At 41.3% G+C, this 16,795-nt stretch overlaps 2 protein-coding genes across 4 annotated transcripts in view; one reads left to right on the forward strand and one right to left on the reverse strand.

Annotated features, from left to right (window-relative positions):
* Positions 1-3,414, forward strand: part of SMC6 (structural maintenance of chromosomes 6) — a 68,269-nt gene extending 64,855 nt beyond the window's left edge. For both annotated transcript variants that reach the window (XM_079111133.1, XM_079111132.1), the window contains 2 exons: positions 844-941; positions 2,082-3,414. In XM_079111133.1, the coding sequence (XP_078967259.1) occupies positions 844-941; positions 2,082-2,190 (207 nt within the window). In that variant the 3' untranslated portion in view covers positions 2,191-3,414. The remainder of the gene's footprint in view (positions 1-843; positions 942-2,081) is intronic.
* A 5,713-nt stretch (positions 3,415-9,127) lies between these two features.
* VSNL1 (visinin like 1) overlaps positions 9,128-16,795 on the reverse strand; it is a 108,043-nt gene continuing 100,375 nt past the window's right edge. For both annotated transcript variants that reach the window (XM_079111147.1, XM_079111146.1), the window contains exon 4: positions 9,128-10,380. In XM_079111147.1, the coding sequence (XP_078967273.1) occupies positions 10,183-10,380 (198 nt within the window). In that variant the 3' untranslated portion in view covers positions 9,128-10,182. The remainder of the gene's footprint in view (positions 10,381-16,795) is intronic.

The raw sequence follows: 16,795 nt of genomic DNA on the forward strand, positions 1-16,795 counted from the left end.
ATTATGTAGTCTTATTGCCTATATTGTATGTCAAATTCAATTCTGAGCAGTTTCTTTCTCTTTTAGAAAATATAGCCAAAATTGTGGCCCATTTTGTTCCAGAGCCCATGTTCTCAACATGATGCATACTGCCACATATAAAGTTGAATAAGATCTTCAATGATATATGCATTCATTTGTCTCTGATCTCAATTTTCAGGAATTTTCAAGGTGGTTGAGGGATACTTTGATTTTGTTCTCTGTTATTTAACTCAAATTGTAAGCAGGGTCTATTCATTTAGTTTCAAATTCTCACTATAATGAAGCATTATTCTTTTTGTATACATTGATGCCCTCTTTAACTTTTATTTTAAAGATTCAAGAAATTGACCTATAAATTCAAATTAGTTTACAATCATACAAGCTGTAGAAGGTAATGAGGAAAGATAGACTTTTGAAAACATTGTCCCTTAACCATAGAGGGACAATTTGAGAGACTTGATAAATATGAAACTAGACACTTTTGTTACCATTACCCTGAATGATTAAACCATGACTGAACTAATTAGATTTATACTGTAGCGTTTAGTTGTGTCATTTGCACATTTTCTTATTATTTTAATTGCTACTTGAATTTGAGCTACAGGCCCATACATGCAAATATTTTGACTATAGGAATAACCTGGAAGATATATTTATTCAGTTATTCTACCCTAATAGTTTCTGATTCTATCTTTCCATGTATGAATTCCTTGGCATCATAGACAAAGTAAATGCAGGAATTTGTGTCATCCAGTAGAATGCTGGTTTTACAGAAATGTGATAAAATATAGTACCAATCCTAACCTTGTTTTTGTTCTTCAGGATATGGTTAACAGGAGAATTGCAATGGACATGATACTTAAGATGGCAGATTCCCAGCGTTTTAGACAATTTATCTTGCTTACCCCTCAAAGCATGAGGTAACTTCTTAAAACTTTATGTGGGTGTATATATATGTAAAGGGGGGGAATCTTCTATTTCTTTGAAAAACTTATATTTATCTTAGCTTTTAAATGCAAATGAATAAATGACCAATGAAAAGAAAACCTATACTATTTCAGGAGATTTAGAATGATTTCTCCTTTTCTAGCTCTTTAAAATTTTGTTTATGTGATCTCCATTCCATAACTGAGGCAAACTGATTACATTATGATTATGGACTTCTTAGTATTTCTATTTTGAATTTGTTTCTTTGTGGTTACTATGACCAACTAATAATATAAAATAATTTTAGTAATTCTATGTAGTACAGAGAAATAATGCATGATTTCCCTAGTCGTCTCTCTTTTCTTGGGGATTTAAAAATACTATTCTTTCTGAATAAAGAACTCTACTATGCTGAGTTCCTTCTACATTTGTTGGGTACCTACAGTGTGTCAGGCATTGTCACTTAGAGTTGATATTCTGCCTCTAAAGTGGCCCTATGATCGTATGGGGACTGTAACTTTTGATTAGGAATATTCTGGTGACTCCTTCTTGGCTAGACAAGAGTAAGCGTTTTAAAATAGTTGAGCTGGGCAAGGATGTGCATGCTTGTAATCCTAGCAGCCTTGTGGTGCTGATCGCAAGTTCAAAGCCAGCCTAAGCAACTTAGCAAGATCTATCTCAAAATAAAAAGGGCTGAGGACGTGGCTCGGTGGTTAAGCATCCCTGGGTTCAATCCCTGGTATAAAGTAAAATAAGATTTAAAAAAAAAAATAAAATAAGTAAAATAAGTAAAATAAAATATTCTCCTTTATTTTCTTTTTCCTCTACACTGAAAACCCATGGAATCTAGTAGTAAGTTAATTTTTAAAAATGAAAACAAATATTTCCTTATTTCAAATTGTATTTCTCCTAGAACTTCTGATATTAGATGTATCCCACTCTTAGCAAATAACAACCATTCAGATTTATATTTTCATGAAGTAGTATTAATTTGCTTGCTTTTTTCCCCCCTGACATGCTAGTAATAGAACCCAGGACCTTGCACATGGTAGGCAAGTGCTGTACACCTAGATTTTTTTTCAATGAACAAAAACTTTCTTGGAAATTTGAGTAATAAATTTTGCTTCCTCTAGTTCACTTCCTTCAAGTAAACTGATTAGAATTCTTCGAATGTCTGATCCTGAAAGAGGACAAACTACATTGCCTTTCCGACCTGTGACTGAAGAAGATGATGACAACTGATGTTCATTTGTAATTTAATATGCCTTGTCCTCATGGTGAAAGATTTGTGAGGGGAAAAGTTCTGGACTATTTGAATAAAACGAGACTGGAGATACTCTAAAATAAAAGAATCTCCTTTTATCTGACCGTAATAAAGTGTTTAAGTAAGCCTAGGAAACCAGCTATATTAAACCAGCAATCGAAAATTACTGTTACTTTCCTTTGAGAAAATCAGATTCATTGTACTGGTTTTAAATCGCTTTAAGTTTGTTTTGAGTTCCTTTTGTTTGTTTTTTGGTTTTGTTTTTTTTACCATCTAATTTTGTAGATTGTTTTTCAGAAGTAAAATTTTATATATATGCATATGTACATATCTGTTTAGTTTGGGTTTATTTCTATAGTATTTTGTAAGAATTAAAATAAAAATTTGAGTACCTGATTATATTTAGTTTTGCTTTTCCAGAATATTACATTCTACCATTAAATTATCAGGAGTAGGGGAAGGAAGGAATTTCACATGGCAGAAGTGGGGTGCAAGTGTGGGCTATGGAGGAAAACTGGTTTACAATAGACCTACTTTTTAAATAAAATTTTTTGGTTGTGAGGGACTGCCACAGGACCAGAAGTCCATTGGACAAAATCCCTGCCTACAGCCAATTTTTAACCCCAGGGGTGCAATTGTAGGTTTGGGTTATGGCTTCTTATTACTGTATATCATCAAATGTAAGATGTGCCTGTTTATAAGATGCTTATGAAGCACTGAAGCACTGCCAGCTCTGACATTCTCCTCGTATCTTTACCTGTGCCCTACATAAGAATCTGTAACCAGTGTCAACTGGACAATGATGCAGTGTTTTACCCTGTCCTGATGCTTGCTGGCCTGGTTTAAAAGCCCTCAGTTTACAGTCCAGGGGCTTCCAGCTTCAGATTCAGCTGAGATGATACAGGACAGAGGGTCTGTGCAGACCGGGCTGGGAAGAGAGCTGGGGAAACTGAGAGGGGTGGCCGCTTGTGGAGCAGGAGAGCAGTTAGTAGCCACATGAGCCAGAAGCACACCTTTGATGCTGAGCTGTTGACAACAATAAGACATCCTGATTTTCAGAAATGTTAAAAAGTGTGCTTCTTAGAATGATCAAACATAGTGTATTATAAAAAAAAGTTATTTATGACTTTTTTAAGAAAACATGAATAAAACTGTTGCCCATATTTTCTGTTTGATACTAGAATTAGTACTAAACTATTAAACACAATATCAAAAAGAAGCATTCCTTATATTACTAGCAATAAATATTAGAATGTGTATTTATAAAACTGAAAAGGAAATATTTTAAGAAAAGCAGTATTTTAAGAGCAGGAACATTTCTATAGTTATTAAAAACTGGATTTGGGTTTTGGTGATGAAGGAGTCTAATTTTGATTTAAAGTGAGATAAGCTGCCAAATGAAAAATCCAAAAATTTGTGTTTTCTGATCTACGAATTTATAGAAAGAGGAAAATGTGTGCTGAGTGTTTTAAACATTCACTGACCATATAAAAACTGATTTTTAAGTTACATTTATAACTCATTTGCATCAAAACTATTTTAACATACATGTGCTTTTTCAAATAAATGGAGTAGAATTTGCCAAATGCATTAACTTTTATCACCTAAGGGATCTCAGTGACTGAATTTTTCTGACAGTTTTGAATATTATGCTTCTAAATACAGAATGGGAAAATAATACTCAGGTATCTGAATGTCTCCTGTTAAACTGAAGATCATTCATTACTTTGGTCTCACAGAATTTTGGTTTCAACTATCATTAAGTGAAAATATTTTCATCTATGTTCCAAGTAGTAATAATATTAGAGTAAAAGAATAAAAAGAAATTGTTCTTTTAAAATACATGTAACTTCTAAAAATAAAACAAAATTATACGTATTAAGCTTATGGTTTTGTGAGTTGGGAAAGGTAGTATATTAATTGTCTAGCTTGAGTCTCTTTATTAATAGTCACTTAAATGCATCATACAGTTGATCTTCAACTCCTAGAATGAAGTCCCAGGAAACAAGGAAGAAAGACTTCCTTCATCTTCAGTCCTACCTTCTCAAATCTTTGCACTGACAATGATTAAGATCATTCTCAAACTGACAAATGTGATAAGTTGTAGTGAGCCAAGATGTAAATAGCATAGTTACTGAGAAGGGGAGGATTGCATGTCTTTGTAATGCCTGGTCCTTTATATGTGGAGAGCAAAATGCTTAAATTTATGTAAGGAACTATTGACTGGGATTTATGAATTGAATCAGAAATATTGCTGTGATGAAAACCAAGTGATCCAAAATGTGTGATTAAAAAGTTCTCCTGAGTGAAAATTACCTGTCGGAAGAAAGATTAAGCTTTTATGATGTCTGGAGGCAATGACATTCTGGTTAAATTTATGACCTGACACACAACATAGATGCTGTTATTTGGATCTGAAATGTACCCCCAAAGCCCATGTGTTTCATTTAAATTTGGTTCAGTCCCCAACCTGTGGCACTATGGGATGTGGTAGAACCTCTGGGAAAAGGAAATTAGGTCACTGGAGGCATGCCTTTGAAAGGGATATGGGAGACTCTGGCTCTTTTCTCGCTTTTGCTTCTCGGCACCATGAGGTAAATAAACCTCTGGCATTTGCTCCCACCATAATATGCTGCCTCACCACAGGCCCAAAACAAAAGGCCAGGTGATCATAGACTGGAACAAAAGTAAACATGCAGGGGAGCTTAGGCAACAGAGATTTTACTTAGAAGCTATAATTGACTATCCTTTTCTTGCTAGACTCCTGTACGTCCTTTGCTGTCATCTGTTTGGAAGATATATGTTTAAACCTGTGCTTATGACGTGGTTTCTGACTAGAAGAAATAAGTGTCTGACCTCTTTAAGAAGATTGTTTGGTGGTATGGTGGCACATGCCTGTCAGGTCCTAGAATCTTGGGAGGCTGAGGCAGGAGGATCACAAGTTCAATGCTGGCCTCAGCAACTTAGCGAAGCCCTAAACATTCAGCAAGACTCTGTTTCTAAATTATATATATATATATATATATATTTTTTTTTTTTTAAAGGACTGGGGATGTAGCTCAGTGGTTAGGCACTCTTGGGTTCAATTCCCAGTATCAAAGAAAAAAAAAAGTAGTTTATCCAGAGATTGTGATCCTGAATGAATGAGTAATGAGAAAAATGAAGCCATAAAGCAATGTGTTGCCCTTTTAAAAACAGTTGAGCTATTCAACAAATAAACAGGAAATATAGAAACTTGGGACTGCTAAGTGCAGAGAATTGAGTCTACAAAACAATCTTGGGGCATTATATTTTTGCAACAGCAGCAGGAGGTTAAACAATTAAATTAGCAAGAAATGACTCTGGACACTGGCAAGGATGTTAAGCTAGACCCAGGAGAACATAGGCCCACTTGAATGACCTGCTTGTAGTTGGTCCTTTCTGAAGGAACCACTGTTGGGTTATGATAGGGAGGAAGATGGTGAGGATCCTGTTTGCTGGGTCCAAGTGGCTGCAGCTTGACTTAAACATGGACCTCAGTTCGGGGGTTCACCTTCAGCTTTGATCCATGGAGTGGTTTTTTTTTCCCTCCCTTCTTCATCCCCTGTGAAATTTAATTTCCCAAAATGATCACGACAACAGAACCCTCCCATGTTCTTACAGATCTTACTTTGTGAAGTCTGTTCTCGACCTGTGCAGATTTGTGACTCACCTATTCAGTGGAACGCAGTAGAAACGACATTGACTTCCCAAAGCTCAATCTGAAAAGCCAATGAAAAGAAATGAAACTCCTGCCTTGATCTCATGGGCTCCGAAATGGATTCCTTTGTCACCGTGGAAGTGCCCTGTGGAGAAACCATGCAGTGAAAAGCCAAAACTACAAGAAAAGAAGGATGCCTGGTTAGTCCTCAGTGCTCCACGCCCCCTGTGTTCCACTGTCTCACTACAACTGTCTGGGATACTCTAAGCCAGAACTTCCCAACTGAGTTTTTCTGGAAGTAATGGCCCATAAAAACCATGAGAAATGATAGAATTGTTTTAAGCCACTAGAGTGATTTGTCATATAGCAACAGTAACTTTTAAAAAAGATTTGGGTAGCTGGAAGTAGAAGTTCCAAAACAAACCTGAACTACATGATACTGGCTGAAAGATCTCGTGAATATAAAGATGTTAATAGAAGCCCTGGAGTCTGAAGGATGCTTTCATTGAGGGTGTGCTTGGAAGTGGACCCTGTTAGGTAGTGGTGGGAAGTTTAGCAACACTGAGGCTGAGGTAACAGGAAATAAGAAATACATCTAACTAAGATATCTAGATAGAAGGTGACAAGTACCCGCTGTCCACTTTCTGCTGCCTCTAACAACAGGTGAGAGGAACAAGCAATGACATAAAGGAGGCAAGATTTCTCATTCCCATAGTCCTCCAGGCGGCAACTGATGTTCAAATTATAAAAAGGCTGCAGTGCCAAAATTAACTCAAGGGTAGTACGGTAAGAACCTTTGTGAGACCTCAGAAGGATCTAAGGCAGCAGTTTTAGACCTTTTCAGACCAAAGGCTGCCTTCGAAGAGGGTGTCTTTCAGGCCCTCTTCTAAGGCTCTTAAGATGTTTGGTGTTCCGTAGAAGTTTCATAATAAGCCTCTTTCAATGCGGTGGATTTTTATAAGAAACAAGGCTTTTAAAACAACTGTATCAGCTTAAACTGAAAGTAAGACAGTACAAAAGTCTTTGTACACCCGAACTTTTATGAGTAGGCAATCAATAGACTGAGAAAACTACTCTATATTGCTTTTTTTGTTACTAGGGAAAGATAGCTCAGGATAGCAAAAAGCACAAAAGGCAGAGCCAAGAGCCATGAAGAACAATCCACAGAGAATAGGGCTGAGCCCTAAACAGGGAAATGGCGTTCAGAATCGCTGTGGACCAGAGACAGATGTGCTTTCCTTTCCCCCTTGTTGGAAAATACGTGTCTGGCCGTAACTTCAAGCCTATATACCACCATTTCATACTGTGGGCGGGGAGGGAGGGGAGCAGATATCCCTTTGGCTCACAGGTCTTTGTACAAGAAGAATGGGACTCAGTGGGGTGTACCCGAACCTTGACATGATAAGACCCTGGGCCTCTAGCTCGATCCTGAAGTCATGGTATGTATGAGGCTTTATGGTTTCCTGGGAAAATATCTTGGACGGGAAGGAATGTGAACTGTAGCCATGAGGTGGACTGTGGCAGCTTGTTTAACAAAGATGACAGGATCTCTCATACTCCCTGTTCTAGAATTTTTCTTTACCCTATCAAGAGATAGTCTTAATTCCCTTCTGGAATATGAATAGTGTAGCCTGTTGTTTCCAGCTGATGTGAAGTAGGGGCCATCCACCATACTTCACTTACCTGTTTCTTTAGCATGAACTTGCCTCCAGTACCCATACACAGCTACCACAGAGTCCTGGGACATATCCCTGAGTGGCCCTTTGTGAGTATTTCTTGGGGCAATATACCCAAGAATGGGGATGCTGGGTCAGAGGGCATATGCACACTCAAAAGGACTGCCAGCTTCTCTTCAGGGTCATTTGCCAGCCAGTCTGCACTGTCCCAGCAGTGAGCTCCAGAACAAAATTCTTACCTGCTGGTCCAGTTTCTACTTTTTACTTGTGAAAAGAACTAGTGAGTCTGCTGGAGGGTATGTTTTCCATAAGTGCTTCAGAAAGTGACCTTCCTTTCAGAAGGCCTTCTATCACATGTCACTTCACCACCCCATGCAAAGAGCCACCACGTTGTCCCATCACTCACCCTTCCTACCTCGCTGTGCTTTTCTTCATCATTCTTACAATTTGATATCTGCATATATGTATTTTTGATGGTTATCTCCTACACACGCAGCAAAGAAGGCATTGGGGTGCACAGTGGACAACCAAAGCTTGTGATGAAATGACCCAGAGCCTACGTAACCAGATGCCGTCCAGAGGAACCTTCGCTGCTCATCTACCCCATGCTCTCTCAGTGTAGGAAAAGAGTCCTGGAGGCACTGAACCTCCCTGATCTCTATCTTCAATTTGGGCTCACCATGCGCAGGGAGTAAGAACACTGGGACATTTTATTAACACATGGAACTTGCCTTTGGGTAGAATTTGGGTTCCGTCAACGTTTCAGGTATTGTGTACTAAGGCTTCCTTGGTCACAGTTTCCTGTTGAATGGGTGAATGCAATCTGTGCCAGGTCTCTAGCATCATTTAATGATCCAAATACAAAGGAAAAATACTTATAAACAAGGCCTGAATATAAAGTGCTGGTGCTAGTTGTGATGATGCACACCTGTAATCCCAGCAACTCAGGAGCTGAGGCTGTTCAAGGCCAGCCTGGGCAATTTAGCAAAACCTTGTCTCAAAAAAGTATACAAAGGGCTGGAAATGTAGCTCAGTAGTAAAGCAACCCTGAGTTCAATCCCCTGTACTGGGAGAAAAAAAAAAAAAAAAAAGCTTGAATGAATAATATAGTGCTGCAGTGTCTGATACAAGAGTTACTAGCTATACATAGCAAACTGTTTAAATTAATCAAATAAAGTTAAAAATTCATTCCTTAGTGCACTTGCCATACTAGAAGTGCTCAATAGTCACATATAGCTGCTGTACAGAATCAGATACCAGTGTTCCACCATCAGCAAAAGTACCACTTGGACAGCACTGTATGAAGAAACCGGACTTCAGGTAAGTTCTGAAAATGCAAACCTACTCTTAGAATTCTTGATGGAATCTCCTCTGCCTGCCTGCCTTTCTCAAGGTTAAAAGGGGCAAAGTATTATTCCACGATTGAAAATAAATACTAGTGTATTTTTGATTTGGAAAGCAGAAGTCTTTCCTAGTGGCCTATCTGGGAGGACATGTCTCAGTCCACCAGCTGAACTCTCCAAATGTTGTATAGAACATAAGAAGTTGTTAATACCAAAGTCACACTGAGATAAAGTTTATTGTCATATAATGAACAGTTTTTCAGAATGAACAAGTCTTCTGTTTTCTTTAAATGTTGCATGCCACATTAATTGTCCCTTTATGAGGAGCCTGGAAAAGTTGGCAGGTTGGGTTTTCCCCTTTCATTGGCATTAATTCCTTAAATTCCAAAGGTGCATGTCTAAGGGTGGATTTAGTAAGTTGTTACCTAACCATTATAATAATGAACATCGATTTCAAATTTAAAATTACAAAACAAGAATTGGGGGAAATCAAAGGTTATAAATTTATTTGGGACATCTATTGCCACCTCTTTGGATGCCTTTGAAAACAAGCAGAAATCAATACATTTCCATCTTTTTTTACTTTCAATAAATAATATCTTTGTGTATATGTATATAGAGATAGATATACTTAGTGTGTCATTTAGCAGAATTTTAAAGTTTTACACTGCATTCATCCAAAACAGCTCTTTCCAGATTGATAGGATGCAAATGAGGTAAGAATTAAGGCAAACCCAAAAGGCATGCAAATGTAGTACGTTTATATTCACTGATAATACAAGCGCTTATGTGTGGACCAGACGCAGGAGCCAAGGGCCCCTCTGTGTGTCTGTCCAGTTCTATTTTACAGGAGAATGGTGCCATAGCTCGTAATTAAGTTACATTACCATGGGGGTCTCAGTGCTACTAACATGTAATCAAGGGGACACGAGCATTAGCAAAACAGGTACAAGAAATCATACAGCTCTTCGCAGCACATTTCTGCCCAGGCTTTGGAGGAAGATGTTTTTTATGAAATGATATTACACATATCACATTGTGGCAGGTTGTTTTGTTTTGTTTTATAATATATGCTTTTAAAATTCATTAGCAAATGACATTCTCATGCACACAAGTGTTTCAAACACAAGAAGCAAGTCCATTTATAGGTAGTCCAAGCAATATTTGTGTGTGTGTGTGTGTGTGTGTGTGTGTGTGTGTGTGTGTGTGTGAATAGCTGCAGACTGAATGGAACATCGAGACTTTTGTGCAGTCCATAGCATTGACTTCAGCTCATTTCTGAATGTCGCACTGGAGAAGTAATACAATGGAAGGGTCGCTCTTTGCAGCTTCTTTGAATTCATCCAATGTGATCTGGTCATCCTTGTTCTTATCCATCTTGCTGAAAATCTTGTCTACCCGCTGCTCAGGCGTAAGGCCGTCCTCATTCATTTTCATCATGATCACAGTGCCCACCATTTTGTAGATAGCCTTGGGGAAAAGAACATTGGAGACGATGTTACCAGAAAATCAGGAGAGCAGAGCGCTCTTCTCGCCTACCCTTCACCCAACTGGATCCTACTCACCCTTCAAGGCTTAGCTTCTCCTTCCCCAGAGAAGTTTTTTCCTGTGCTTCAAGTTCCCATGGCAACCCATACCGCTCTCCCCGACAGAATGCATCTCTCACTTTACTGTAATAACCGCTTTGCCTTCCCCACCAGAGAGTACGTTCTGTGAAGCTGGGGGTCATGTGATTTGCTTTCTTCTGTAATTTCAGGACTTGATAACAATGGCACACAGTAGGTCTTCAATAAATAGTGGTTAAATGAAAAAAGTCCATTTAACTCGCAGGAAGTGGGGATGTGGAGTTAGGAAGCAGTAAGAGGAAGGGTAAAGTGAGATGTTAGTGAAAAATGAAGCTGGAGAGAGAAACAAGAAGATCAAAGTTCTATGTATGACAAGGAATTTAAATTTATTTTGAAGGACTCCTTAGATGGTTTTCAATGAGATGGTGATAGAAACAAATAAGTCTTGTGACCAAATACTTATAGGAGAATTCTGGATGATTCCTGAGATTCTGGCTGGAGGAAGTGGATAGAAACAGTGGTTCAGTGATGAGATCAAGAATCATGGATTAGGAACAGGTTCAGGAAAGAAAACGATGTGTTGGATTTTAAATATTCTGAGTCTGGAGTACAGATGATAGTCAGCAAACACTTGCCTTGGTGATTTAAGAAAAAATAAAATGTGGGCCCAGCCAATATGGAACTTACAATGAGTTATGACAACAAAGCCAGGTGTACCATTAAAATTGGGCTCTAAAAGAAGTTTGTTTAGTAAGATCTGTAGAACAGGGACTGAACAGAAGGAGAAGATTCCAGTTCTCCAGATCAATGAATTGTCCATAATTTTCATTGAGTGTTTCCTAAGTAGAAGTAATTTTCTTTTTTAGAGAAGTGCTTTAAAAAGATTAACGCACATCCGTACACATTTGCATGAGAATGTTCAAAGCAGCATTATTAATAATAGCCTCAAAGTGGAAACACAAATGCCCATCAACTGGTAGGGTATACAAATAGGATATGCCTAGTGCAATGGAGTACTATTTGGGCAATAAAAAGAAATGAAATACTGATAAATGCTACAACATGAATACACTTCAAGAAGAAGGAGAAGCAGCTGCCACCACTGCCACACACAAGGCCACACTGTGTGATCCCATTTCTGTGAAATATCCAGAAAGTCAGATCCTTCAGAATAGGCCTGCAGCAGGAGCATTCTTACGGGTTCAAGATAGGATCATGTTGATGGTTGGGACTGCTATAAGTTAATTAAAATACTATTAAATTATACACTTAAAATGGGTGAATTTATGCTTATACACTACAAATTCAATAAACCTGCTTTTAAAAATGCTAACAAGGGAGAATAAACTACTAGCAAATGCCTTATTAGCAAGTTAAAATGTCCACTGAGATAAAATGTTTTGCACTTGTGCATTTTTGTAGCTAGATTGTGTTGATCTATGGAGGAAAAAGTCTAAGGAATTTGAAGAGGCAGACTGTTGAAGCTTCATTTTTGTGGACACTTGGTAGACAGGAGCCAGATTAGTCTAGTCGCCTGAGTGGGGGCCAAGGGACAGGCAGAGACTGTGCTTTTTGTCTGCAGTTTTAAAAGAGGCAACCAGGTTGTCTGAATGTAAGCTGCTACCCTTACTCTGTCCATTGAGAGGTAAGATCACCAGTTCTTCCATGAGCAGGGGTATGCAGAGAGTGACCAGGACAGACGCACTGTGATCACGTCAGGCAACAAGACACACAGACACCAGCACCCTGGCCTCAGCTGGCAACTGAAATACCGTCTCATTGACCTCAACCACGGCGCAGCCCTGCATCTGAATGTGACCAAGAAAGGCCCTTCCCCGTGCAGCCCTGTGTGCTCAGTCTCCACAGAGACCCAGGGAGGGCGCCCCAGACTCAAAACCAAACACCAGAGTGCCCTCCTTGTGACCTCCCTTGGGTATACGCCTCACGGGGCACCCTGCATGCATCCAGATGTCTCGTATGCCCTTTCTTCACACAGGATATGTTACTGCTTATGCTTCCTGAGAAGAAATAATTAAGTCTCAATTATGTTTTCATTCACCAGAATGTGTAGACCCATCATTAACCCTCTGCCCAGCACTTCAGGTCAGACATGATTTCCCTCAGTGAGGCTGCACGCTCCTTCACTCTTCCTTCTCCCCAGCGCTTCCGCCTCCATTACCAGCACCTCCTCACTGGTGTCAGGGCCCCTTCTCTTTTCTGGGCCCTGGCACTTGGGTTGGTAGTATCCCAAAGAGCAGGACTATGTCTTTTCATATCCGTCTCTCTGCCACCTTGCAGAGAAACTGGTCCTTAGAGAACAGTCGAAAACAGGCCACAGGAGCCTAGAGGGGTGAGAATTCTGGGTGAAGTAGACCAAGACAGCATCTTGAATAAGGCCAGGTGACCAAGACCTGAAGGGATGAGGGGTTTAGGTAGGCACAGGGACAGGAAGCACATTCCAGGCAGAAGGAGGGTTCTGAGCCACAGTTCCCAGGCATTACACAAGGGCGAGGAGCCAGAGATGGTCAGCCTGTTTGGAGCTGGGAGGAGTGCACACAGACAGATCTCAGGGAGACCAGCTGCGGAGCTGCAGCGCTGGGCCTGGAGCCACATGGTCCTGCTCTGGAAAGGTTCTTGGTCCAATGAGAAGCCATTGAAGGACAGAAATGCCACAATGCAAATGTTATCGTAAGTGCATTGGTCAAGGTGGCTCAGCACAGGGGACCTGGAAACAGGAAGGTATGTAATGGCACAGGTGACAGGGCCCAAACAAGGCAGAATAATGGAGGTGGTGCTGGGAGGAAAGCATGAGGAAATGAGAAGGGGGAACGGGTGGCATCTGGGACACGGCTGGCTAGATGGAAAGGGCTTGGAGCTGGGATTGTTGAGGAAAGTCTAGAGGGAAACCAGACTAGAAGCCTAAAGATAGTCCTGAGGAATCACTACCACGTTCTGAGTCTCAGGGAGACTCCTGAGGAAGGAGGCTGGCAGGGGTTTTCTGTCTCAGTCATTCCCACAGACTGCTTTGTCCATAAGAACACCAAGGCGACACCAGGGTCTGACTCTTAGAGCTCCCTTCTGTGATCTGAACCTTTGTGTCCCACATTCCTGTGCTGAAATTCTCACCCCAAGGTGATGGTCTTTGAGAGGGGGTCTTCAGGAAGTGACTGGGTCATGAGGGTAGCGCCTTCATGAATGGATCAGTGTCTTTAGGACGGAGGCCCCAGAGAGCCACCTACCCCTTCTAGCATTTGAGGACCACAAGAAGGTGCCTCTGCAGCCCAGGAGGTGGGCGGTCCCCAGTCACCAAAGCCGCCCATGACATGATCACATTCAGCCTCCAGAACAATGAGGAATGTATTTCTGGAGTTTATTAGCCACTCAGTCTGTGGTGTTTTATCACAGAAGCCTGAACTCCCCTGTCGGTCATGTCCAACCATGAAGGACTGTCCCTACCAAGTTGCCTTTCACAGTAAACTAGAAAACTGGACAAAAATAAAAGAAGCAGTTTTTTTCAGACTTTACAACTGGCAGCACAGGACTGGTATTCCTGAGAAGAAGGTAACGAAGGAGAGGAGCCCTGAGAGGCTCAGCTTCCCACCCAGAGTCCCTTCTGGACTGCAGAGCAGGAAGGAGACCTAGGCAGCATCGCGTGGTGCTCCCACCTTTTACCTCTCACTGACTCGAGGGGGCAGCAGCTGAACGGGGAAGGCAGCGTTAACCTGAATTTCTGGGGCAGAAGACCAGAGAGGAGACTGCTCTGTAGAGAGAGGACTTCAGAAATCTGCCTAGGGGTCTCCTTCATCTGTGTCTGCAAACCAGGCTGCACAAAGAGGTGAAACTCCACAGAAATGGAGAATAACTCTGCATTTACACAAGACTGTGGAATGTTCTAACTCTCACCAGTTGGAGCAAAGAGTTGGTTTTTTGTTTTTTTTTTTTTTTTTTAACATAGTGTCTTGTGAATGTACGCGATGGTGAGATTCTATGTGGTCTATTCATTATGTACACAGGAAAGTTAGGTCAGATTCACTCTGCTGTCTTCCCTTATCCTGTTCCTTCTCAGTCCCCTCCATTTAGTTCACTGATCTTTCTTCTGTTTTAATGGAATCCCCCCAACTTTTCCCTTTCTCCGTCCCTCCACCCAATTTTGGCCTAGCTTCCACAAAATCAGAGAAAACATTGGACCTTTGGCTTTCTTATTTCACTTAGCATGATAGTCTCCAGTTCCATCCATATTTTCATTCTTATTTATGGCTGAGTAACGTTCTATTGTATATATATACCACATTTTCTTTATCCATTCACCCAGAGGGAGCTTGCTGGGGCATTCTGTAGTAGGGCTATTGCCCATCTTTCTCCTCCTAAGCAAAGCCTCCTGAAAGAGTTTCCTACACTCTCTGTCAACACTTCCTCCAGTCCCATTTTCTTGGGCTGTTCCAATTGGGATTTATCCTCCAATTCCACTGAAACTATTCTTAGCTAGTTCACCAGTGGCCAAGTTTCCAAATGTAATTGTAAATTGTTAGTACTAATCTTATTCCTATCAGTAGCATTTGGCATGATGACACACCATCCAATACTTCTCACTCTGTCTATTTTGCTTGGACCTTATTGGACATCTCTTTCTCAACCTCCTTTCTGTTTGTTCCCACTGTTACTCACTTCTAAGTGTGAGGATGCCCTGGGGCTAAGTCCCCCGGAAACCTCTTCATTACCTATCATCGTTCACCTAAATCCTTGAATAAATCCCACCACACACTGGCCTGCTTTCCACCAGTCAGGGTAGAGAGACCTCAGTGAACACATGAGAAAATCAACAGAGGCCCTAGAAGGGCCACAGAGGGTAACAGGGAAACACCTTCAAAGAATTGCCCTTGACCTGTCATAACACAGCGTAGAAACAGCCTTGAGTTCACACTAATTCACATGCAACCCACCTGCCTGGCAAAACAAATCTCTCCATTATAGATGATGTATCCAAGTGCATTCTACTGTCACGTATAACTAATTACAACAAATAAAAAATTGAAAAAAAAAAAATCTCAACACTGAAATAAAAAAAACATACAGATATTCTCACGTAACATTCAGAATGTCCAGGGACCAATAAAAGTTATTAGACATGCCAAGAAGCAAAAACATGTAATCCATAACCCAGTAGGAAATCATTCCATCAAGAATGCTTAGGTTTAAGAGGAGAAAGGCAGAACAAGGAGTAGCCCAAGACTGAGGAAGAATGGCAGTTGTGGGCATCCAGGAGCAGCCTGGTACTGAGGGTTTGGGATACTCAGGTTTTGGCTGCTTTTCTTAACATCATTACCAGTTTTCATCTGGGGACCCGCCCCTCCTGAATTTCTGCCCTTGGGGTTGGGTGCCCTTCACCCCAGCTCCAGGATGGACTCTTGCCTACAGCAAGCAGTGCATTTCTCTCCCCAGGTTGTAGCGGCCAGAGCAGGGGTGGGCCAGCACACTTATACATTCAGAGAAAAGCCACTGGGCAGGCATCAGCTGCAGAGTGCCTTCTAGGTTGCAGGATCAAGGCCCGGGCCTGGGATAATACAGCAGTGAGCTGAGAGTCTTTCTCCCCAGAGTGTATGTTCTATGATGGACTCTGTTACACAGGGCCATTTGGAGTGGGTGATAAATGCTGTGACAGGAAACCTTCTTGGTGAGAGGTCAGATGGGTGGAAGTGCTGGAAAGAAGGCCTTGCTGGGAGGAGAGATGTGGGCAGAGGTGAACATAGTGGGGGAGGGGACAGAGGGCATCCTAGGCGAGGGAGAAGAGGAGAAGGCCTAAGTGAGATGGAGGTTGGAGGAGAATCAAGAAGGCTACCAAGCCTGAAGAGCAGGGAAGATCCAGCCAGAGCAGAGGGCAGAGGAATCCTGGGTAATTGCAAACACAGCTTTAAAAGACCCCTGGAGGCTGGGGAATGGTGAGAAACCGGAAGGAGGTACTCCGGAACCCCTGGCTGAATCTGAAGCCCAACCCCAGAAGCTGGTATAAGGAAAAGTACCCTGTCCAGCAGAGCAGGGCCACCAAGGCCAGGGAAACTACCTGATCACACTTTTGCGTTCAGTAGTCTTTTGTGTTTGTGGAAGACCTTGTGGTCAGTGAGCAGGTGGTTAAAAGGCCACCTGCTTGTTAACAGGAAGAGGCCGATACTGGGTTCTGTGACTTCTCCCTGAGCTGTGCTGCTGTGGGGAACAGAAGCAGGGCAAGTGGAGGCCTGATGTGCAACCAGTGTGGCTCCAGGCAGGGAAGAACAGAAGCCACCTAAGCACAGGCCCAAGGAAGCCGTTCGGGCTGCCCTGGGCAT

This window comes from Sciurus vulgaris (assembly GCF_902686455.1).
Source record: "Sciurus vulgaris genome assembly, chromosome: 14".
Taxonomy (NCBI): domain Eukaryota; kingdom Metazoa; phylum Chordata; class Mammalia; order Rodentia; family Sciuridae; genus Sciurus; species Sciurus vulgaris.